Below are 27496 nucleotides of genomic sequence, written 5' to 3' on the forward strand. Positions count from 1 at the left end.
TATGACAAAGAACATGTGTTAGAAAAATTGAGAAAATATTAAAAACAAGGGGAAGATTGAATAAATCAACCAAAAGTTGATAAGCGTTTTAAATATTTTATCAAACAAGAGGGATACAACAGAATAAAAAGATGTTGACAAAATCTGTCTCATCTTGAATGAAAGGCCTATTATTTAACTGTAAGTCCAACGTTCAACCTCTATATATGTTTGAAAATCAAAAATACAAAAAGATCCAATAAGTTCTGTCATACAAAAAATAATTTTTGACCAAATACAGGAGGTTGGAGTCAAATTGGGGTGATCTGGGGAAAGCCAAATAAGCTTTGAGAAGAGATATGAGGCATTATAGCACAGTGTTGACCATTAATACATTATGCTTCTAAATGAACCTTAATCATATCACCAAAGAAATGAAACTCATGCTAAGTTTATACCTGCTGTTAACCTATCTATGTTGTCATAATAATGCTGAGAATGATGTATTGAGAAAGCTACTTAGTCAATATGATCCCATTCTTGAGATCTTTTCAGAAAATGGAACAAACTGTTTTGAAGAGAAATATAACTGAATTTGATCTCTAAATGCACCATTTGCTCTTAAACTATGATCTGAAATGAAAAATATATTTTGACAAAGTGGTTTAAGTCAAAAAGTGTTGCATTTTTCCTTTAATAGGTTGAATATGTTAGTTCGGGTAAGGTTTGATGTTTTATAACCTTTCCGAGCACAAAACAGTTGAATATGTTTGAATATGTAATTTCGGGTAATGTTTGATGCTTTATGACCTTTCCGGGCAAGCTTAGTCATTTTTTACTAAGTTTATGACTTTCGGGCATGCTTTAAAGTGTTTACACTTTTCGGGTAGAGTACACAGGTGTACTCAATTCCCAAGCAAGCTTGAAGTCTTGAGATGATTATGTGATATTGCTAGCTTTTAACAAGAAATTCTTGTTTCGGGCAAGCTTTGCATTTTATATGCTGATTGTTAGTTCAAGAAAACTTTGTGAACTTAGATTTAGTACAGCAAGTAAGCTTTGTGATTTGTGTGAATATGTTGTTAGGAAAGGTTTGTTAATCTTTCCGGGCACACTTAGATTTATTTCCTAGCATGCTCTATGATATTTGTGTTTATGATTTCGTTGAGATTACAAGTGTTTTCGGGCAAACTTTGTTTTCCGGGCACACTTTATATTTCGGGTACACTTCTGTTCCCTCAATATACTTGGTAATTTCAAAACTTGACTTTCCGAGTACACTGTCTGCTAGAAGTCCTTTTCCGGACACACTTTGTACTATAGGGAGGTTATTCGGGTATACTTGGCATAAGAATGTTGTTCGGGCACACTATACATCAGAAAGATTGCTCGGGCACACTATGCTTCCAAGTATACTTGATTGAATGTGTTTTTAATATGCTTGATTGAATATGTTTCTTAGTATGTTTGTTCAAATATGATAGGGTTTATGTTAAATTAAGTCAATTAATTTGAATTCAAGAAATTTATACGGGGATCTTAATTGATTTCTAGTAAAGATGTTTATTTGATGCTATATACTTGATTATTTGCATTGTGATTAATTTCTCAACAAATCAGGTAGTTCAGGTTAACTTTCTTCATTCTACTTAAATTTATTTCAAGAATTACTTTAACTTTAAATACTTTACCATTTTTGGACATATTCCAAAGCAACCATTCCTTAAGTAGATAAGAAATCTTTGAGCTAAAAGACAAAACACTTTTTAAGTTTCTCACTTTACCTGGCATGTAAAAGAAAGAGGTAGAATCAAATGAGCTTTATCTATAGCTTTTCTGCCAAAATTTGCAGAGATGTACTTTACATTTGTCTTAACTCTCATTAAAAGGAGACCTGCATATGTTGTTCAAAATTGAAAACATACATTTCAAGAGTAACTCACATTTCTGTTTAAAGCATTTAAAACCCACTTTCAAAATGTATATAAGAGGGAGTTAGACAAAATTTTCAACATTATTTTTCCCTATCTCTCCTTCCACTGCAACTGCTTAATCGCAAAGAAACCTAAACCGACTTATCGCATTCATCTTTAATCCAAACCCTAACTTGAATTAGCCCTCTAATTCCGACTCGGCAAGCAATAATAATATGTTTTCCGATAACGATTAGACTATAATGGGCAATGATTATGTATTCGATTACTAATATTCTGTTTATGTGTTTAGGTTATAAATTTGTCGAAGAACAGGTTCTTAATGATATTTCTCTCTTTCTTCTTCATTTTTATACCTTGAAATTACTTAAAGTACTGAACTTTATGACTAATTTCACTTTTAATATGTTTGATTATGATGGTCAGATATGGCAGAAGAAGAACAACCCAAGTACTTCTTTGAAAAGAAGCATAACATGTGTACACTTTTGGAAGTCACACCTGATAACGAGCCGGTGGCGAGAATGATTACATGGATGGCTCGATCAAATGTTAATTTTGTCTTCACTGAATGTCCAATCATCTACAGAAATCATTCGCTGGATTTCTGGAGATCTGTAAGATATGTTGATGACATTAATGGGAAAAGAATCGAAGTAACAGTAGCAAGACATGAGATTCAAGTGACAGAAAGAATGATTAGAAGATGTTTGAGGTTGAATGATGATGACCATAACTCAATAAACTTCAACACAGCACACCTGATGAGAATATTTGAAGAGACGATGGGTTATCAGGGAACTCTACATGATGGACAATTTCAAAAGGGAATGTTCCCTATGTTGTATAGATTCCTTATTCATCATATGATACAGGGGTTTGCTCCACGAAAAGGATCATGGACTTTGATGATTCGTGATCTAGCAAATGCCATTGTCGGAATCATTTATGATTTGCCATTTAATTTCTCAAAGATGATCTTTGAGGGATTGGTTTCAAATTTTCTGAAGTCATTTTTCGAGAAGATCTTCACAATCTCTCCATTTTCCATCATAAAATTTAGATGTTCAGTCCTGGAGTCATAGAATACTCCACTTGGCAAAACATTGTCGTTGACTGAAGGGTTTTTGGCTTTTACTACAGCCTTGACAAAAGGTTTATCCATCTTCAAGTGCATCTGCTTTGGTTTTTCTTGAGTAGTTGCAGACATCTTCCTTTTCTTTGTACTGTTCTGTTTTGAGACCAAGGATGTTGTCTTTTTGCAGAATTCCTTTACTTTGAATTTCCCCTTCATTGTCATTTTTTGATAGATCAGCCATCTTTTTGGATATTCCTTTGCTCTTACCCACTAGAGACTGAGCAACTCTCTTCTTCTTGTTTAACTGTTGTTCTTTCATTTTCTTGAAGTTGCTTAAAATCTCTTTTCTTGTCATGACTTTTACTACGTCAACCGGAATTCCATTCTTCACTAAAAGTTTTGGTTTATCATCATATTTGCTCAAGAAATTTTGAGTGTTCATTTCTTCTTCCAATTTATCTTTCATTTTGTCTTGAATAGTCTCTTCGTTCAATGTTTTTGAAATTTTATCAATAACAGTGTTTACTTTCTCTTTTACCTCTGTCTCTGGTTCCTCCTGTTTAATCAGCTTGAGCAGAGATACTAGCACACCTTTTGGAATTTCCTCATTTATGCAACTTTCAATCAATTCTTGAGGAACTTCCTTCTTATCTTCATAGTTTGATTCATCCCTTAATTTCTTATTGTCTTCAATTAACTTCATCAGACTCTCTTGTTCTTCAAAGTCTTTGTCAGTCAGCATTTGAATTAGAAGTTCTCTGTCATAAATTTCTGTCATTCTTTGCACATTGACTTTTTCGGATTCTAATTCATATTCATCCAGGTCTGAGTCCATTGTATTCTCTTGAAGATTGAAAGTCTGAATTTTATCATCTTTTTTGCGGTACATTAATTAAAACCACCTAAACTAAAGTTTTTTCAATTTTATATCCAAAAACCGCTTAACATAATAATAAACCCGCTTAAATATATATATTTTAGGCGGCGTAGTGAGCACCGCTTAAAATTTCTATCAATTAATAATCCAATCCAGTTTAGATAATTAGATGTATCAAACTTAATAATTTATCATTTTAGAATATATGTGTGTGTGTGTGTGTGTGTGTGTGTGTGTGTGTGTGTGTGTGTGTGTGTGATAATAGAGAACCATCCATTTAACCTTAGAAAAACAGAGTATCATGTTTTGTTTCGTTTGTAACTAGATATAGGGTTTTGAAATCCGTATAAAATACCTAATCACCTAAAATTAAACCTAATCATGTTAAATTATACGGTAACTTTATTTCTATGTGTAACTTATAATGTTTTAACCAATATCGGATGTAAAGTTAAATGGTATTCGAGTAAAATCAATTAATATACCTGGTCACTTAATTTTATACCTAATCACCTAAATATATTAGGTACCTATTCTTATAATGTTTTAACTTTTATCGGATGTAAAGTTAACTTGTATTCTAGTAAAATCAATTAATATACCTAATCACCTAATTTTATACCCAATCAACTAAATATATTTGATGCCTATTATTTCTATACGTAACTTATAATGTGTTAACCAAGTTCTAACAAATGTTTCTATAAGTAAAATATCTACTAGTACTAAATTAGGCTTTTTAGGCGGTAAAAATAAATATATTGTGCGGTACATTAACTAAAACCGCCAAAACTAAAGATTTTTCAATTTTATATCAAAAAACTTCTTAACATAATAATAAACCCACCTAAAATATATATTTTATGCGGTGCAGTGTGCACCGCTTAAAAGTTTCTCTCGATTAATAATCCAAACCAGTTTAGATAATTAGTTGAATTAAACTTAATAATTTATCATTTTAGAATATATATGTGATAATAGAGAAACATCCATTTAATCTTAGTAAAACAGAGTATCATGTTTTGTTTCGTTTGTATCTACATATAGTGTTTTGAAACCCGTATAAAATACCTAATCACCTAAAATTATACCTAATCATGTAAAATTATTAGGTAACTTTATTTCTATGTGTAACTTATAATGTTTTAACCATTATCGGATGTAAAGTTAAATGGTGTTCTACTAAAATCAATTAATATACCTAATCACCTAATTTTTTACCAAATCACCTAAATATATTAGGTACCTATTATTTCTATACGTATCTTATAATGTGTTAACCAAGTTCTAACAAATGTTTCTATAAGTAAAATATCTACTAGTACTAAATTAGGCTTTTCAGGCGGTAAAAATAAATATATTGCGCGGTACATTAACTAAAACCGCCAAAACTAAAGATTTTTCAATTTTATATCAAAAAACTGCTTAACATAATAATAAACCCACCTAAAATATATATTTTATGCGGTGCAGTGTGCACCGCTTAAAAGTTTCTCTCGATTAATAATCCAATCCAGTTTAGATAATTAGATGAATTAAACTTAATAATTTATCATTTTAGAATATATGTGATAATAGAGAACCATCCATTTAATCTTAGTAAAATAGAGTATCATGTTTTGTTTCTTTTGTATCTACATATAGTGTTTTGAAACCCGTATAAAATACCTAATCACCTAAAATTATACCTAATCACCTAAAATTATTAGGTAACTTTATTTCTATGTGTAACTTATAATGTTTTAACCATTATCGGATGTAAAGTTAAATGGTGTTCTACTAAAATCAAATGGTGTTCTACTAAAATCAATTAATATACCTAATCACATAATTTTTTTCCAAATCACCTAAATATATTAGGTACTATTATTTCTATACGTATCTTATAATGTGTTAACCAAGTTCTAACAAATGTTTCTATAAGTAAAATATCTACTAGTACTAAATAAGGCTTTTCAGGCGGTGAAAATAAATATATTGTGCGGTACATTAACTAAAACCGCCAAAACTAAAGATTTTTCAATTTTATATCAAAAAACTGCTTAACATAATAATAAACCCACCTAAAATATATATTTTATGCGGTACAGTGTGCACCGCTTAAAAGTTTCTCTCGATTAATAATCCAATTCAGTTTAGATAATTAGATGAATTAAACTTAATAATTTATCATTTTAGAATATATATGTGATAATAGAGAAACATCCATTTAATCTTAGTAAAACAGAGTGTCATGTTTTGTTTCGTTTGTATCTATATATAGTGTTTTGAAACCCGTATAAAATACCTAATCACCTAAAATTATACCTAATCATGTAAAATTATTGGGTTACTTTATTTCTATGTGTAACTTATAATGTGTTAACCATTATCGGATGTAAAGTTAAATGGTATTCGAGTAAAATCAATTAATATACCTGATCACCTAATTTTATACCTAATCACCTAAATATATTAGGTACCTATTCTTATAATGTTTTAACCATTATCGAATGTAAAGTTAACTATTTTCTAGTAAAATCAACTAATATACTTGATCACATAATTATATACCTAATCAACTAAATATATTAGGTACCTATTATTTCTATAAATATCCACTGGTACAAAATTAGGCATTTTAGGCGGTAAAAATAATCTTTTTGTCGGTACATTAACTAAAACCGCCTAAAATAAAGTTTTTTCAATTTTATAACAAAAAACCGTTTAACATAATAATAAACCCGCTTAAATATATATAATTTAGGTGGAGTAGTGTGCACCACTTAAAAGTTTCTATCAATTAGTAATACAATCCAGTTTAGATAATTAGATGTATCGAACTTAATAATTTAACATTTTAGAATATACATATATTTGTGATAATAGAGAAGCATTCATTTAGTGTTAGAAAATCAGAATATCATGTTTTGTTTTGTTTGTATCTAAATATAGTGTTTTGAAACCTGTATAAAATACCTAATCGCCTAATCACCTAAAATTATACCTAATAACATAAAATTATTAGGTAACATTTTTTCTATGAGTAACTTATAATGTTTTAACCATTATCGGATATAAAGTTAAATGGTATTCTATTAAAATTAATTAGTAGACCTGATCACCTAATTTTATACCTAATCACCTAAATATATTTGGTACCTATTCTTATAATGTTTTAACCTTTATCATATGTAAAGTTAACTGGTATTCTAGTAAAGTCAATTAATATACCTGATGACCTAATTTTATACCTAATCACCTAAATATATTAGGTACCTATTATTTTTATATGTATCTTATAATGTGTTAACCAGTTTCTAACAAATGTTTCTATATGTAAAATATCCACTAGTACAAAATAAGGCTTTCTAGGTAGTAAAAATAAATCTTTTGGGCGGTACATTGACTAAAACCGCCTAAACTAAAGTTTTTTCAATTCTATAACCAAAAAGCGGTTAACATATTAATAAACCCGCTTAAATATATATATTTTAGGCGGTGTAGTGTGCACCGCTTAAATGTTTCTATCAATTATTAATACAATCCAGTTTATATAATTAGATGTATCAAACTTAATAATTTATCATTTTAGAATATATATATATATATATATATATGTGTGTGTGTGTGTGTGTGTGTGATAATAGAGAACCATCTATTTAATCTTAGAAAAACAGAGTATCATGTTTCGTTTCGTTTGTATCTAGATATAGGGTTTTGAAACCCGTATAAAATACCTAATCACCTAAAATTATACCTAATCATGTTAAATTATTAGGTTACTTTATTTCTATGTGTAACTTATAATGTGTTAACATTATCAGATGTAAAGTTAAATGGTATTCGAGTAAAATCAATTAATATACCTGATCACCTAATTTTATACCTAATCACCTAAATATATTAGGTACCTATTCTTTTAATGTTTTAACCATTATCGGATGTAAAGTTAACTATTTTCTAGTAAAATCAACTAATATACATGATCACATAATTATATACCTAATCAACTAAATATATTAGATACCTATTATTCCTATACGTATCTTATAATGTGTTAACCAATTTCTAACAAATGTTTCTGTACGTAAAATATCCACTAGTACAAAATTAGCCTTTTTAGGCGGTAAAAATAATCTTTTGGGCGGTACATTGACTAAAACCGCCTAAAATAAAGTTTTTTCAATTTTATAACCAGGAACCGCTTAACATAATAATAAATCCGCTTAAATATATATAATTTAGGTGGAGTAGTGTGCGCCGCTTAAAATTTTCTATAAATTAATAATCCAATTCAGTTTAGTTAATTAGATGTATAAAACTTAATAATTTATCATTTTAGAATATATATGTGATAATAGAGAAGCATTCATTTAGTGTTAGAAAATCAGAGTATCATGTTTTGTTTTGTTTGTATCTAGATATAGTGTTTTGAAACCTGTATAAAATACCTAATCGCCTAATCACCTAAAATTATACCTAATAGCATAAAATTATTAGGTAACTTTATTTCTATGTGTAACTATTAATGTTTTAACCATTATCGGATGTAAAGTTAAATGGTATTCGAGTAAAATCAATTAATATACCTAGTCACTTAATTTTATACCTAATCACCTAAATATATTAGATACCTATTCTTATAATGTTTTAACCTTTATCGGATGTAAAGTTAACTGGTATTCTAGTAAAGTCAATTAATATACCTGATGACCTAATTTTATACCTAATCACCTAAATATGTTAGGTACCTATTATTTTATATGTATGTTATAATGTGTTAACCAGTTTCTAACAAATGTTTCTATATGTAAAATATCCACTATTACAAAATTAGGCTTTCTAGGCGGTAAACATAAATCTTTTGGGTGGTACAATTACTAAACCGCCTAAACTAAAGTTTTTTCAATTCTATAACCAAAAATCGCTTAACATAATAATAAACTCGCCTAAATATATATATTTTAGGTGGTGCAGTGTGCACCGCTTAAAAGTTTATATCAATTATTAATACAATCCAGTTAATATAATTAGATGTATCAGACTTAATAATTTATCATTTTTGAATATATATATATATATATATATATATATATATGAATGTGTGTGTGTGTGTGTGTGTGTGTGTGTGTGTGTTTGTGTGTTATAATAGAGAACCATCCATTTAATCTTAGAAAAACAAAGTATCATGTTTTGTTTCATTTGTATCTATATATAGGGTTTTGAAACCCGTATAAAATACATAATCACCTAAAATTATAACTAATCATGTTAAATTATTAGGTTACTTTATTTCTATGTGTAACTTATAATGTGTTAACCATTATCAGATGTAAAGTTAAATGGTATTCGAGTAAAATCAATTAATATACCTGATCACCTAATTTTATACCTAATCACCTAAATATATTAGGTACCTATTCTTATAATGTTTTAACCATTATCGGATGTAAAGTTAACTATTTTCTAGTAAAATCAACTAATATACATGATCACATAATTATATACCTAATCAACTAAATATATTAGATACCTATTATTCCTATACGTATCTTATAATATGTTAACCAATTTCTAACAAATGTTTCTATACGTAAAATATCCACTAGTACAAAATTAGCCTTTTTAGGCGGTAAAAATAATCTTTTGGGCGGTACATTGACTAAAACCGCCTAAAATAAAGTTTTTTCAATTTTATAACCAGGAACCGCTTAACATAATAATAAACCCGCTTAAATATATATAATTTAGGTGGAGTAGTGTGCGCCGCTTAAAATTTTCTATAAATTAATAATCCAATTCAGTTTAGTTAATTAGATGTATAAAACTTAATAATTTATCATTTTAGAATATATATGTGATAATAGAGAAGCATTCATTTAGTGTTAGAAAATCAGAGTATCATGTTTTGTTTTGTTTGTATCTAGATATAGTGTTTTGAAACCTGTATAAAATACCTAATCGCCTAATCACCTAAAATTATACCTAATAGCATAAAATTATTAGGTAACTTTATTTCTATGTGTAACTATTAATGTTTTAACCATTATCGGATGTAAAGTTAAATGGTATTCGAGTAAAATCAATTAATATACCTAGTCACTTAATTTTATACCTAATCACCTAAATATATTAGATACCTATTCTTATAATGTTTTAACCTTTATCGGATGTAAAGTTAACTGGTATTCTAGTAAAGTCAATTAATATACCTGATGACCTAATTTTATACCTAATCACCTAAATATGTTAGGTACCTATTATTTTATATGTATGTTATAATGTGTTAACCAGTTTCTAACAAATGTTTCTATATGTAAAATATCCACTATTACAAAATTAGGCTTTCTAGGCGGTAAACATAAATCTTTTGGGTGGTACAATTACTAAACCGCCTAAACTAAAGTTTTTTCAATTCTATAACCAAAAATCGCTTAACATAATAATAAACTCGCTTAAATATATATATTTTAGGTGGTGCAGTGTGCACCGCTTAAAAGTTTATATCAATTATTAATACAATCCAGTTAATATAATTAGATGTATCAAACTTAATAATTTATCATTTTTGAATATATATATATATATATATGTATGTGTGTGTGTGTGTGTGTGTGTTTGTGTGTGATAATAGAGAACCATCCATTTAATCTTAGAAAAACAAAGTATCATGTTTTGTTTCATTTGTATCTATATATAGGGTTTTGAAACCCGTATAAAATACATAATCACCTAAAATTATAACTAATCATGTTAAATTATTAGGTTACTTTATTTCTATGTGTAACTTATAATGTGTTAACCATTATCAGATGTAAAGTTAAATGGTATTCGAGTAAAATCAATTAATATACCTGATCACCTAATTTTATACCTAATCACCTAAATATATTAGGTACCTATTCTTATAATGTTTTAACCATTATCGGATGTAAAGTTAACTATTTTCTAGTAAAATCAACTAATATACATGATCACATAATTATATACCTAATCAACTAAATATATTAGATACCTATTATTCCTATACGTATCTTATAATATGTTAACCAATTTCTAACAAATGTTTCTATACGTAAAATATCCACAAGTACAAAATTAGCCTTTTTAGGCGGTAAAAATAATCTTTTGGGCGGTACATTGACTAAAACCGCCTAAAATAAAGTTTTTTCAATTTTATAACCAGGAACCGCTTAACATAATAATAAACCCGCTTAAATATATATAATTTAGGTGGAGTAGTGTGCGCCGCTTAAAATTTTCTATAAATTAATAATCCAATTCAGTTTAGTTAATTAGATGTATAAAACTTAATAATTTATCATTTTAGAATATATATGTGATAATAGAGAAGCATTCATTTAGTGTTAGAAAATCAGAGTATCATGTTTTGTTTTGTTTGTATCTAGATATAGTGTTTTGAAACCTGTATAAAATACCAAATCGCCTAATCACCTAAAATTATACCTAATAGCATAAAATTATTAGGTAACTTTATTTCTATGTGTAACTTATAATGTTTTAACCATTATCAGATATAAAGTTAAATGGTATTCTATTAAAATCAATTAATATACCTGATCACCTAATTTTATACCTAATCACCTAAATATATTAGGTACCTATTCTAATAATGTTTTAACCTTTATCAGATGTAAAGTTAACTGGTATTCTAGTAAAGTCAATTAATATACATGATGACCTAATTTTATACCTAATCACCTAAATATATTAGGTACCTATTATTTTATATGTATCTTATAATGTGTTAACCAGTTTCTAACAAATGTTTCTATATGTAAAATATCCACTAGTACAAAATTAGGCTTTCTAGGCGGTAAAAATAAATCTTTTGGGTGGTACAATTACTAAAACCGCCTAAACTAAAGTTTTTTTAATTCTATAACCAAAAATCGGTTAACATAATAATAAACCCGCTTAAATATATATATTTTAGGTGGTGCAGTGTGCACCGCTTAAAAGTTTATATCAATTATTAATACAATCCAGTTAATATAATTAGATGTATCAAACTTAATAATTTATCATTTTCGAATATATATATGTGTGTGTGTGTGTGTGTGTGTGTGTTTGTGTGTGATAATAGAGAACCATCCATTTAATCTTAGAAAAACAAAGTATCATGTTTTGTTTCATTTGTATCTATATATAGGGTTTTGAAACCCGTATAAAATACCTAATCACCTAAAATTATACCTAATCATGTTAAATTATTAGGTTACTTTATTTCTATGTGTAACTTATAATGTGTTAACCATTATCAGATGTAAAGTTAAATGGTATTCGAGTAAAATCAATTAATATACCTGATCACCTAATTTTATACCTAATCACCTAAATATATTAGGTATCTATTCTTTTAATGTTTTAACCATTATCGGTGTAAAGTTAACTATTTTCTAGTAAAATCAACTAATATACATGATCACATAATTATATACCTAATCAACTAAATATATTAGATACCTATTATTCCTATACGTATCTTATAATGTGTTAACCAATTTCTAACAAATGTTTCTATACGTAAAATATCCATTAGTACAAAATTAGCCTTTTTAGGCGGTAAAAATAATCTTTTGGGCGGTACATTGACTAAAACCGCCTAAAATAAAGTTTTTTCAATTTTATAACCAGGAACCGCTTAACATAATAATAAACCCGCTTAAATATATATAATTTAGGTGGAGTAGTGTCGCCGCTTAAAATTTTCTATAAATTAATAATCCAATTCAGTTTAGTTAATTAGATGTGTAAAACTTAATAATTTATCATTTTAGAATATATATGTGATAATAGAAAAGCATTCATTTATGTAAGGCCCCGTTACCGGTAACCCTACTTTCGTGTTGGATTTACTCATAAACACAGTTCTAAATATCAGAGTTAATTAAAAACTTTACGCGGAATATAAAACTTTCATAAAACATTACATATCAATTCATAATCATGTCTTTAAACATTCCTCTTGTCTTTCAAAATCAAAACGTAACTTATAAAACATATCGGATCTTCAGATGCCAGGCTTTAGTCTTCTGCCATGTGTCCTCCACTCAAGCCAGCTGTCTCATCCTACTCACCTGCGTGCATACTAAAAGTCAGCTACGCTGAGTGAGTTCTAGTTAATCATACACTACCATACAATACCTTGTTACATACATACGTACTTAACCTCATAACTTTCTTTCATACACACATAAGTACTCATACCTTCATTCTTACTTACATACTTTCTTTCTTACTTACATACTTTCTTTCTTACTTACATACTTTCTTTACATTCATAATCATACGTTTTAAAGAGCCTTTCGCCCTATAACCTCACAGATATTATAAGGGTCTGGTCCCTAACATCACAGATATTATAAGGGTCTGGTCCCTAACATCACAGATATTATAAGGGTCTGGTCCCTATCATCACAGATATTATGAGGGTCTGGTCCCTAACATCACAGATATTATTAGGGTCTGGTCCCTAACATCACAGATATTATTAGGGTCTGGTCCCATGTTTTCGAATATTAGTAGGGTTCGATTCCCTCTTCGTTACCATACAACCATACATCATACCTCGAGTATTATTAGGGCTCGGTACCCCTTTCGTAACCATACAACCATACAACCGTCATTTCCTTCTTTTATTAACTTTCTTACGTTCATACACATAAACATACATATCATACTTGCCATATTTATAACGTTACAACCTGACAGTACGTGCAATATCCGAAGATCGTTCACGAACCATCAAGCAATCATTCATACATATCACATATATCACCTATGGCATACACTTATCACTTTGGATAAATGTATTAACAACACATCAAGTATGCACACAGCCCGGAAAACATAACAAGGAATGGGGCTAGAAACTCACCTGGATCCTGTTACGCTCGCCGTTGATCGTAATTCCTTTCTTTAACTGGGCTCGGCTAACTGTATAATATTTACACATATCAATTAACTACTGCTACTCGTTTGTATTTCTATCTATATATGACCCACAACGAACGGGGGTCCGGGGGCAGCGCCCCTGGCAGCGGGGTTTCTAGGGGCGGCAGCCCCTAGCGGGGTCCAAGGGGCAGAGCCCCTGGCTGGGGTTAAGCTGCCAGGTCAGCTTGGAAAAATTTTATTTTCGATAACTGCCTTAACACATTTTCCATTAGGTTTTTAATTTATTTTATAGACGAACTTCGCTTCAGGCGAAGTTAAACCTTAGGCGAACTTGGAAACAGCTTGGTTCTGGCTTGATTCGATCGAATAGGAACACGTTCGATCGAATACAACACGTTCGATCGAATAGGAACACGTTCGATCAAACAGGAACACGTTCGATCGAATAGGAACACGTTCGATCGAATAGGAACACGTTCGATCGAATACAACACTCATTCGATCGAATACAAAACTCATTCGATCGAATGAGTTGGAGACCATTCGGTTGCTTCCCTATTCGGTCGACTGGACTTGTTCGATCTACGCATTCGATCGAATGGACTGATTCGATCGACTGGTTCGATCGAATGAGTCTGATTCGACTCCTTCAAGCTGGGCGACGGAGAAACCCACGGGTTTTCCAGATTTTCCAGATTTTTGACCCAAAATCGAAGTTTTTGACATGGAAATGCTCGGGATTGAAAGGGCTATCGATTCCTAGTACTTTTAAACACAAAAGCTTGCATTTTGACACCAAAACAAGGCGGTTTTTGACCCGAAAACTCAAGTTACGAAAATGGGAGTTTTTGCTCGATTTGAGGTCGAAAATGGTTATGAAAACGGATGATTTTCGAGAGGGACTTACCAAAAACGATTAGGAACAAGATTGTGGACTCGGATTTGTGATTTGAGAACTTTCTCTCTCTAGCTTCTCTCTCTAGAAATGAGAGTGTTTGGGTGGGTGTAAGTGAAGGAAGATGGTGAAAAATGGTGGAAGTGTCAAGAACTTTCGTTTATATACTACGGGTTTGGTTAGGCTCGGGTTGGCTTCCTACGGGTCGAGACAGGCCGAGTTCATAAAATAACTAAGCCCAAGACCCGTTCCTTACTCGACATTAAATAACTAAAACGTGAATTTACTAAACATAACTTTCTTTTATTTATCAATATAAAAATTTTAGGATGTTACAAGTCTTCCTCCCTTAAAGAGGTTTCGTCCCCGAAACCTAACTATTACATAAACAAACTAGGGTGAAACTTGCGCATCTCATCCTCGACTTCCCAAGTAGCATCAGATCCCTTGCGGTGCTTCCATATCACTTTGACCAAGGGTATAATCTTGTGACGAAGCTGCTTCTCCTTGCGATCAACGATCTTTATCGGTTGCTCGATGTAGTTCAATTGTTCATCAACCTCGATGTCCATTAAGGGCACGTGAGACGTGTCATCAGCTAGACACTTCCTCAGATGAGAAACATGGAAGGTTGAATGAATTCCTTCTAACTCATCGGGTAAATCCAGTTTGTAAGCTACTTCACCCACACGTTTTACAATCTTGAACGGTCCAATGTACCTCGGACTCAACTTTCCTCTTTTCCTAAAACGGATAATCCCCTTCCAAGGCGAGACCTTAAGCATCACATAGTCGCCAACGTTAAACTCAATTGGTCGTCGCCGCTTATCCGCATAAGACTTTTGTCTGTCTTGAGCGGCTTTCATTCTTGCTTTGATCTGATCGAACTTTGAAGACGTTTCTTGAACCACTTCTATACTTCCCATTTCCTTCTGACCAATCTCACCCCAGCACACCGGGGTTCTACATCGTCTACCGTACAGCATCTCAAACGGTGGCATACCAATACTCGAATGGTAACTGTTGTTATAGGAGAACTCTGCCAGATGCAGATGATCATCCCAACTTCCACCAAAATCTAAAACGCAAGCACGTAGCATATCCTCAAGGGTTTGGATCGTCCTTTCAGACTGTCCATCGGTTTGAGGATGATACGCCGTACTGATGTTCAACCTCGTCCCCATAGCTTCATGAAATTTCTTCCAGAACCTCGAAGTAAACCGTGTATCCCTATCAGACACGATCGATAACGGTACTCCATGCTTGGTGACAATTTCTTTAATGAACAAGCTTGCTAACGTTTCTGACGAGATGGCCTCTCGTATGGGCAGAAAGTGAGCACTCTTGGTCAAACGGTCCACAATCACCCAAATGGTATCATGTTGCTTAGCTGTACGAGGTAGCTTAGTTATGAAATCCATGGTGATGTGTTCCCATTTCCACTCAGGTATCTCTAGCGGTTGCATCTTCCCACAAGGCTTTTGGTGTTCGGCTTTGACTTGTAAGCAAGTTAAGCACTTACCAACATAATCCACTACATCGCTCTTCAATCCTGGCCACCAGTAATCTCTTTTCAAGTCTTGGTACATCTTTGTAGCTCCTGGATGGATTGAGTACCTTGACTTATGAGCTTCATCTAAGATTCGACTTCTAAGATCACCATGGCGTGGGATCCACATACGGTCGAACCTAGTCTTAACTCCATGAGTGTTTTCCATCAACTCATCTTGCTGGCCATAAATCCTTTCCTTCTTTACTAACCCTTCATCTATTAACACTTCTGACTGCACCTTGATGATTTCTTCAAAAAGACTCGGGTTCATGATCAACTTGTATGACTTCACTGTTGCAAGGACTTCCTCATTCTTCCGACTTAACGCATCAGCGACCACGTTAGCTTTACCGGGGTAATACTTAATCTCACAGTCGTAATCCTTTATCAATTCTAACCATCTTCTCTGCCTCATGTTCAGTTCTTTCTGCTCGAAGAAGTACTTTAAACTCTTATGATCGGTATAGATAGTACACTTAGTGCCGTACAGATAATGCCTCCATATCTTAAGAGCATGCACTACAGCTGCTAACTCCAAATCATGCGTCGGGTAAGTACTCTCATGGACCTTCAACTGTCTAGACGCGTAGGCTATCACCTTCCCTCGTTGCATCAACACGCAACCTAACCCTTGATGCGAGGCATCAGCACAAACAACAAAATCCTCATCACCATCGGGTAAAGTAAGGATTGGAGCTTGCGTGAGTCTCTTCTTCAATTCTTCAAAGGCTTCCTCCTGAAACTTTCCCCAATTGAATACTATCGTCTTACGGGTCATACCGGTCAGCGGTGCGGCTATCTTGGAGAAACCTTCGATGAATCTCCTATAGTAGCCAGCTAACCCTAGGAAGCTTCGTATATCAGTCGGATTCTGCGGAGTCTTCCAATTCGTTATCGCTTCAATCTTAGCTGGGTCCACGGTAATCCCCTCCGGATTAACCACATGACCTAAAAATTGCACTTCTCTTAACCAGAACGCGCACTTCGAAAACTTGGCGTACAACCTTTCTTTCTTCAGAACTTCCAATACCTCTCTCAGATGCTCGGCATGGTCAGACTCACTCTTTGAATAAATCAATATATCATCGATGAAGACGATAACCGACTTATCCAACATCGGTCGACACACCCTATTCATCATGTCCATAAATGCTGCAGGAGCATTTGTTAGACCGAATGACATTACAAGGAACTCGTAGTGTCCATACCGCGTTCGGAACGCTGTTTTAGGGATGTCTACCTCTTTCACCTTCAGCTGATGGTAGCCTGATCTGAGATCTATTCGTGAGAACCAACTCGAACCTTGCAGTTGGTCAAACAGATCGTCAATCCTAGGCAAGGGGTATCTATTCTTTACCGTAAGCTTATTCAACTCACGATAGTCTATGCACATTCTCATACTTCCATCCTTTTTCTTCACAAACAAAACCGGTGCGCCCCACGGAGAAACACTCGGTCTGATAAAACCCTTGTCGAGGAGTTCTTGCAGTTGGGACATCAATTCCTTCATCTCGGACGGTGCTAGACGGTAAGGCGCCTTCGCGACGGGCTGGGCTCCTGGTACTAGATCTATCTGAAATTCTATCTCTCGCTCAGGTGGCAACCCCGGAAGATCCTCAGGGAATACTTCTGGGTAGTCGCGCACAATAGGAACATTCTTCATTTCTTTCGTCTCGGCCGTAGCGTTGACAACATACGCCAGGTAGGCACCGCACCCTCGCCTTAACAAACCCTCGGCTTTTATCATCGAAATGACATTAAGTCCATAACTCTCCTTATCACCATAAACCGTCACCGCACTACCATCCAATGACTTTAACCTTATCATCTTACTTTTACATACTATCTGAGCCTCAAACTCCGACAACCAATCCATACCCAAGACTACATCGAACCCTCCTAAGGCCATAACATACAAAGTAACAGGGAACTCATGTCCCTCTAACTCTATCTTACAATTCTTCACCATTTTTGTTATTTTCACCGAAGTGTCACTTGCGGTTTCTACTACAAAAGTTTCAGACACTCGGCAGCCTTTCATTTTAGCTAGTTTACTAAACGTCGTAGCTACAAAACTTCTATTCGCACCAGAATCAAATAATACAGAAGCGGAAACATCGTTCACTAGAAACGTACCTGTGACGACATCCGGAATCTGCCTGGCTTGTTCCTGGGTCAGCATGTAGGCTCTAGTTCTGGGCCTAGCTTGATCGGCATCCTTCTTTCCACTACCTCCAGCTACACCTTCAGTGCACTCCCTTGACATATGGCCTGTCTTGCCACATTTGTAACATGTTGGCTTCGCACTGCACTCATTGGCATAATGCCCTACCTTCCCGCACTTATAACAGGCATTCGACCCCATTCTGCATTCTCCACCATGAGCCTTTCCACATTTGAGACAAACATTAGAATTTTTACCCCACTTGCATTCACCACCATGCCTCTTTCCGCAGGTCTTACACGATCTCTTCTCCCACACTTTCTGTTTCTTATCCCTGGAGTTCCATAACTGAGTACCGGGTCGTTTAGCAGGAGTGACCCCTTTCTTCTCTTTCTCTTCGTCCCTTTCCACCCTATCATCCGCGGCCACGTCAGCATAGACCATTTCCGCGAGTCCAACAGCCGAATCAAAAGTAGCAGGTTGAACCGCCCTGACTAACATGCGGACCTTTTGTGGCAACCCCCTCACATAACACTTGATTCTCTTGACTTCAGTGTCAACCATGTCAGGCACCAACCTAGATAGTCGGTTGAACTCCGTGGTATACTCACGATGCGTCATCATACCGGCTTTTAAATTCTGGAACTTCATCTCCGTTCTTTCAACCTCGGCATCTGCACAGAACTTCTTCATTACCAACTCTTTCAAATCTTCCCACTTCATCTCTTTGATCTCTTCACGGGTCTTCCTCTGCTCCACACTCTCCCACCAATACATAGCCTCATCTACGAATGACTGAGTAGCATAACCCACAGCTTGGTCGGGACGGCATTCGCTAATGCGGATAACCTTGTCCATAGCGGTTATCCACTGGAGAGTAGCGATTGCGTCTCCTAAACCAGTCAGCTTAGGCGGGTCACAACCTTTGAAGGACTTATAGCTGCACCCACCTTGTCCTCCTCTCCTATCATCGACTTTCACATACTTATCCCCACTCGAGGCCCCTCTTACACCTTCCCCATCCTTTCTACCATCACCACCCGCCCCTTCAGCAGTTCGTTCACGGCTTCCAGCAGATCCTTCGGGATTCAGGTTCTTCACAGCAGCAACTACAGCCTGAACGATGGCTGCTTGAACTGCGGGGCTAAGTTGAACTTCTTCGTTGTTGTTCTGGTCTCCTCCAGCTGCGCTTCCTTCATCTTCGGTGTGGGAAGCTTCTTCTACCGAGGGTTGCCGGACAAGACGAGGCCTGCCACGACGTCCAGTGCGACCCCCAGCTTCAACAAATTCTCCAGCTCCAGCCATCAGTATCCTATATGAGAAAACACAAACATCATCACTCAAGGAACTATCTAGTACAAGGATAGTAAGGCTAACAGGTAATAACAGTGGCCAGTTGCGATTAGCTGATCACGTTACTTTCCGTGTCATATACACTTCCCTTTATGAGTCTATTTGTGCTGGTTCTACTTAAGCAGTTTGTCAATTTAAACAGTCAATTATTCCTATCCCTATCGTTCACATATCCTTTCTTTCTTATTAACATACATCATTTAATCATGCACTTTACCTTTACTGATCTTGCTTGAGCGACACATGGCATTCTTGAACTGGCATCTTCTTTCCTTTCTTACTTAAATCCCATTCTCTGTTCGAGTCTAAGCATGTAGGATGCTTAAATCTCTCGAACTTTGCTCTGATACCAACTTGTAAGGCCCCGTTACCGGTAACCCCTACTTTCGTGTTGGATTTACTCATAAACACAGTTCTAAATATCAGAGTTAATTAAAAACTTTACGCGGAATATAAAACTTTCATAAAACATTACATATCAATTCATAATCATGTCTTTAAACATTCCTCTTGTCTTTCAAAATCAAAACGTAACTTATAAAACATATCGGATATTCAGATGCCAGGCTTTAGTCTTCTGCCATGTGTCCTCCACTCAAGCCAGCTGTCTCATCCTACTCACCTGCGTGCATACTAAAAGTCAGCTACGCTGAGTGAGTTCTAGTTAATCATACACTACCATACAATACCTTGTTACATACATACGTACTTAACCTCATAACTTTCTTTCATACACACATAAGTACTCATACCTTCATTCTTACTTACATACTTTCTTTCTTACTTACATACTTTCTTTCTTACTTACATACTTTCTTTACATTCATAATCATACGTTTTAAAGAGCCTTTCGCCCTATAACCTCACAGATATTATAAGGGTCTGGTCCCTAACATCACAGATATTATAAGGGTCTGGTCCCTAACATCACAGATATTATAAGGGTCTGGTCCCTATCATCACAGATATTATGAGGGTCTGGTCCCTAACATCACAGATATTATTAGGGTCTGGTCCCTAACATCACAGATATTATTAGGGTCTGGTCCCATGTTTTCGAATATTAGTAGGGTTCGATTCCCTCTTCGTTACCATACAACCATACATCATACCTCGAGTATTATTAGGGCTCGGTACCCCTTTCGTAACCATACAACCATACAACCGTCATTTCCTTCTTTTATTAACTTTCTTACGTTCATACACATAAACATACATATCATACTTGCCATATTTATAACGTTACAACCTGACAGTACGTGCAATATCCGAAGATCGTTCACGAACCATCAAGCAATCATTCATACATATCACATATATCACCTATGGCATACACTTATCACTTTGGATAAATGTATTAACAACACATCAAGTATGCACACAGCCCGGAAAACATAACAAGGAATGGGGCTAGAAACTCACCTGGATCCTGTTACGCTCGCCGTTGATCGTAATTCCTTTCTTTAACTGGGCTCGGCTAACTGTATAATATTTACACATATCAATTAACTACTGCTACTCGTTTGTATTTCTATCTATATATGACCCACAACGAACGGGGGTCCGGGGGCAGCGCCCCTGGCAGCGGGGTTCTAGGGGCGGCAGCCCCTAGCGGGGTCCAAGGGGCAGAGCCCCTGGCTGGGGTTAAGCTGCCAGGTCAGCTTGGAAAAATTTTATTTTCGATAACTGCCTTAACACATTTTCCATTAGGTTTTTAATTTATTTTATAGACGAACTTCGCTTCAGGCGAAGTTAAACCTTAGGCGAACTTGGAAACAGCTTGGTTCTGGCTTGATTCGATCGAATAGGAACACGTTCGATCGAATACAACACGTTCGATCGAATAGGAACACGTTCGATCAAACAGGAACACGTTCGATCGAATAGGAACACGTTCGATCGAATAGGAACACGTTCGATCGAATACAACACTCATTCGATCGAATACAAAACTCATTCGATCGAATGAGTTGGAGACCATTCGGTTGCTTCCCTATTCGGTCGACTGGACTTGTTCGATCTACGCATTCGATCGAATGGACTGATTCGATCGACTGGTTCGATCGAATGAGTCTGATTCGACTCCTTCAAGCTGGGCGACGGAGAAACCCACGGGTTTTCCAGATTTTCCAGATTTTTGACCCAAAATCGAAGTTTTTGACATGGAAATGCTCGGGATTGAAAGGGCTATCGATTCCTAGTACTTTTAAACACAAAAGCTTGCATTTTGACACCAAAACAAGGCGGTTTTTGACCCGAAAACTCAAGTTACGAAAATGGGAGTTTTTGCTCGATTTGAGGTCGAAAATGGTTATGAAAACGGATGATTTTCGAGAGGGACTTACCAAAAACGATTAGGAACAAGATTGTGGACTCGGATTTGTGATTTGAGAACTTTCTCTCTCTAGCTTCTCTCTCTAGAAATGAGAGTGTTTGGGTGGGTGTAAGTGAAGGAAGATGGTGAAAAATGGTGGAAGTGTCAAGAACTTTCGTTTATATACTACGGGTTTGGTTAGGCTCGGGTTGGCTTCCTACGGGTCGAGACAGGCCGAGTTCATAAAATAACCAAGCCCAAGACCCGTTCCTTACTCGACATTAAATAACTAAAACGTGAATTTACTAAACATAACTTTCTTTTATTTATCAATATAAAAATTTTAGGATGTTACAATTTAGTGTTAGAAAATCATAGTATCATGTTCTGTTTTGTTTGTATCTAGATATAGTGTTTTGAAACCTGTATAAAATACCAAATCGCCTAATCACCTAAAATTATACCTAATAGCATAAAATTATTAGGTAACTTTATTTCTATGTGTAACTTATAATGTTTTAACCATTATCAGATGCAAAGTTAAATGGTATTCTATTAAAATCAATTAATATACCTGATCACCTAATTTTATACCTAATCACCTAAATATATTAGGTACCTATTCTTATAATGTTTTAACCTTTATCAGATGTAAAGTTAACTGGTATTCTAGTAAAGTCAATTAATATACCTGATAATCTAATTTTATACCTAATCACCTAAATATATTAGGTACCTATTATTTTATATGTATCTTATAATGTGTTAACCAGTTTCTAACAAATGTTTCTATATGTTAAATATCCACTAGTACAAAATTAGGCTTTCTAGGCGGTAAACATAAATCTTTTGGGTGGTAAAATTACAAAAACCACCTAAACTAAAGTTTTTTCAATTCTATAACCAAAAATCGCTTAACATAATAATAAACCCGCTTAAATATATATATATTTTAGGTGGTGCAGTGTGCACCGCTTAAAAGTTTCTATCAATTATTAATACAATCCAGTTAATATAACTAGATGTATCAAACTTAATAATTTATCATTTTAGAATATATATATATATATATATATATGTGTGTGTGTGTGTATGTGATAATAGAGAATCATCCATTTAATCTTAGAAAAACAAAGTATCATGTTTTGTTTCGTTTATATCTAGATACAGGGTTTTGAAACCCGTATAAAAGACCTAATCACCTAAAATTATACCTAATCATGTTAAATTATTTTGTTACTTTATTTCTATGTGTAACTTATAATGTGTTAACCGTTATCAGATGTAAAGTTAAATGGTATTCGAGTAAAATCAATTAATATACCTGATCACCTAATTTTATACCTAATCACCTAAATATATTAGGTACGTATTCTTATAATGTTTTAACCATTATCGGATGTAAAGTTAACTATTTTCTAGTAAAATCAACTAATATACATGATCACATAATTATATACTTAATCAACTAAATGTATTAGGTACCTATTATTCCTATACGTATCTTATAATGTGTTAACCAATTTCTAACAAACGTTTCTATACGTAAAATATCCACTAGTACAAAATTAGCCTTTTTAGGCGGTAAAAATAATCTTTTGGGCGGTACATTAACTAAAACCTCCTAAAATAAAGTTTTTTCAATTTTATAACCAGGAACCGCTTAACATAATAATAAACCCGCATAAATATATATAATTTTGGTGGAGTAGTGTGCGTAGCTTAAAAGTTTCAATAAATTAATAATCCAATTCAGTTTAGTTAATTAGATGTATAAAATTTAATAATTTATCATTTTAGAATATATATGTGATAATAGAGAAGCATTTAATTAGTGTTAGAAAATCAGAGTATCATGTTTTGTTTAGTTTTGTTTGTATCTAGATATAGTGTTTTGAAACCTGTATAAAATACCTAATCGCCTAATCACCTAAAATTATACCTAATAGTATAAAATTATTAGGTAACTTTATTTCTATGTGTAACTTACAATGTTTTAACCATTATCGGATGTAAAGTTAAATGGTATTATATTAAAATCATTTAATAGACCTGATCACCTAATTTTATACCTAATCACCTAAATATATTAGGTACCTATTCTTATAATGTTTTAACCTTTATCATATGTAAAGTTTACTGGTATTCTAGAAAAATCAATTAATATACCTGATGACTTAATTTTATACCTAATCACCTAAATATATTAGGTACCTATTATTTTTATATGTATCTTATATTGTGTTAACCAGTTTCTAACAAATGTTTCTATATGTAAAATATCCACTAGTACAAAATTAGGCTTTCTAGGCGGTAAAAATAAATCTTTTGGGCGGTACATTAACTAAAACCGCCTAAACTAAAGTATTTTCAATTCTATAACCAAAAACCGATTAACATATTAATAAACCCGCTTAAATATATATATATTTTAGGCGGTGTAGTGTGCATCACTTAAAAGTTTCTATCAATTATTAATACAATCCAGTTTATATAATTAGATGTATCAAACTTAATAATTTATCATTTTAGATATATATATATATATATATATGTGTGTGTGTGTGTGTGTGTGTGTATGTGTGTGATAATAGAGAATCATCCATTTAATCTTAGAAAAACAGAGTATCATGTTTTGTTTCGTTTGTATCTAGATACAAGGTTTTGAAACCCGTATAAAATACCTAATCACCTAAAATTATACCTAATCATGTTAAATTATTATGTTACTTTATTTCTATGTGTAACTTATAATGTGTTAACCATTATCAGATGTAAAGTTAAATGGTATTCGAGTAAAATCAATTAATATACCTGATCACCAAATTTTATACCTAATCACCCAAATATATTAGGTACCTATTCTTATAATGTTTTAACCATTATCGGATGTAAAGTTAACTATTTTCTAGTAAAATCAACTAATATACATGATCACATAAATATATACCTAATCAACTAAATGTATTAGGTACCTATTATTCCTATACGTATCTTATAATGTGTTAACCAATTTCTAACAAATGTTTCTATACGTAAAATATCCACTAGTACAAAATTAGCCTTTTTAGGCGGTAAAAATAATCTTTTGTGCGGTACATTGACTAAAACCGCCTAAAATAAAGTTTTTTCAATTTTATAACCAGGAACCGCTTAACATAATAATAAACCCGCTTAAATATATATAATTTAGGTGGAGTAGTGTGCGCCGCTTAAAAGTTTCTATAAATTAATAATCCAATTCAGTTTAGTTAATTAGATGTATAAAACTTAATAATTTATCATTTTAGAATATATATGTGATAATAGAGAAGCATTCATTTAGTGTTATAAAATCAGAGTATCATGTTTTGTTTTGTTTGTATCTAGATATAGTGTTTTGAAACCTGTATAAAATACCTAATCACCTAATCACCTAAAATTATACCTAATAGCATAAAATTATCAGGTAACTTTATTTCTATGTGTAACTTATAATATTTTAATCATTATCGGATGTAAAGTTAAATGGTATTCTATTAAAATCAATTAATATACCAGATCACCTAATTTTATACCTAATCACCTAAATATATTAGGTACCTATTCTTATAATGTTTTAACCTTTATCAGATGTAAAGTTAACTTGTATTCTAGTGAAATCAATTAATATACCTGATGACCTAATTTTATACCTAATCACCTAAATATATTAGGTGCCTATTATTTTATATTTATCTTATAATGTGTTAACCAGTTTCTAACAAATGTTTCTATATGTAAAATATCCACTAGTACAAAATTAGGCTTTCTAGGCGGTAAAAATAAATCTTTTGGGTGGTACAATAACTAAAACTGCCTAAACTAAAGTTTTTTCAATTCTATAACCAAAACCGCTTAACATAATAATAAACCCGCTTAAATATATATTTTTTAGGTGGTGCAGTGTGCACCGCTTAAAAGTTTCTATCAATTATTAATACAATCCAGTTAATATAATTAGATGTATCAAACTTAATAATTTATCATTTTAGAATATATATATATATATATATGTGTGTGTGTTTGTGTGTGTGTGTGTGTGATAATAGGGAACCATCCATTTAATCTTAGAAAAACAGAGTATCATGTTTTGTTTTATTTGTATCTAGATATAGGGTTTTGAAACCCGTATAAAATACCTAATCACCTAAAATTATACCTAATCATGTTAAATTATTAGGTTACTTTATTTCTATGTCTAACTTATAATGTGTTAACCATTATCAGATGTAAAGTTAAATGGTATTCGAGTAAAATCAATTAATATACCTGATCACCTAATTTTATACCTAATCACCTAAATATATTAGGTACCTATTCTTATAATGTTTTAACCATTATCGGATGTAAAGTTAACTATTTTCTAGTAAAATCAACTAATATACATGATCACATAATTATATACCTAATCAACTAAATATATTAGGTACCTATTATTTCTATACGTATCTTATAACGTGTTAACCAATTTCTAACAAATGTTTCTATACGTAAAATATCCACTAGTATAAAATTAGCCTTTCTAGGCGGTAAAAATAATCTTTTGGGCGGTACATTAACTAAAACCGCCTAAAATAAAGTTTTTTTCAATTTTATAACCAAAAACCCGCTTAACATAATAGTTTCTATCAATTAGTAATCCAATCCAGTTTAGATAATTAGATGTATCAAACTTAATAATTTAGCATTTTAGAATATTTATGTGATAATAGAGAACCATCCATTTAATCTTAGTAAATGATTTCAGCTGGATCTTACTTAATCATGTCATAACTCACACAAATAGATGTGTCGACAAGGGAGTTAATGACGGGTTGCTATATTTAGAAAGATGACCATTTGTTAAAGGCGGAATCAATAACAAACATACGGTTGCATAATCAGTATTCAAAGGTAACCAACACAAACAAGATTCACTCAAAAGATTTCTATTCATATAACATTCATCATACAAATTGGATAATCGATTTAGGGTTTCTTGAATGATGGTTTATCCGTACAAAGACAGCTGTCACACACAATATTCTTTTTTAATTAATGTGTCTGTCTTCCTTTGTCCGCTCTTCCGTAGGTGGCTTGCCCTAAAACATTCTATTTATAGGCCTGCCATACTAGGATAGCTATCATTCCTTCTAGAAACCCCAAACATAAATACATATTCAAATTACATAATCAGAAAATATTCTAAGTGTAAAACAAGTCTTCCGGGTAGGCTTTGCATCAATCTTCATTTTCCGAGTACGCTGTGTACTCTGCCATCCTTCAGGACTTGGTAACATAGAAGTGTGCCCGAGATCAGTTTCCGGGTAGACTTTACTTAAAGAGTATTTTACCAAGTAAAATTTTCACCGAGTAGACTTCAGTCTTCTTGACTTTGCCAGACTTTTCCCGACAAACCCTTACGAGCAACCTTGTTCGTCATTGGTCCA

At 33.0% G+C, this 27496-nt stretch overlaps 1 protein-coding gene across 1 annotated transcript in view; it reads right to left on the bottom strand.

Annotated features, from left to right (window-relative positions):
• Nucleotides 1-3070: 3070 nt before the first annotated feature.
• The window catches only part of LOC143543001 (uncharacterized), a 146660-nt gene continuing 122234 nt past the window's right edge, over nt 3071-27496 (bottom strand). The window contains exons 2-4 of the mRNA XM_077035439.1: nt 15131-16197; nt 3359-3850; nt 3071-3295 (exon numbers count right to left, since the gene is read on the bottom strand). Of these exons, the coding sequence (XP_076891554.1) occupies nt 3071-3295; nt 3359-3850; nt 15131-16129 (1716 nt within the window). The 5' untranslated portion in view covers nt 16130-16197. The remainder of the gene's footprint in view (nt 3296-3358; nt 3851-15130; nt 16198-27496) is intronic.

This window comes from Bidens hawaiensis, unplaced genomic scaffold (genome assembly GCF_021521415.1).
Source record: "Bidens hawaiensis isolate Kalapana, Puna unplaced genomic scaffold, B.hawaiensis_p1.1 tig00013009_1, whole genome shotgun sequence".
NCBI lineage: Eukaryota > Viridiplantae > Streptophyta > Magnoliopsida > Asterales > Asteraceae > Bidens > Bidens hawaiensis.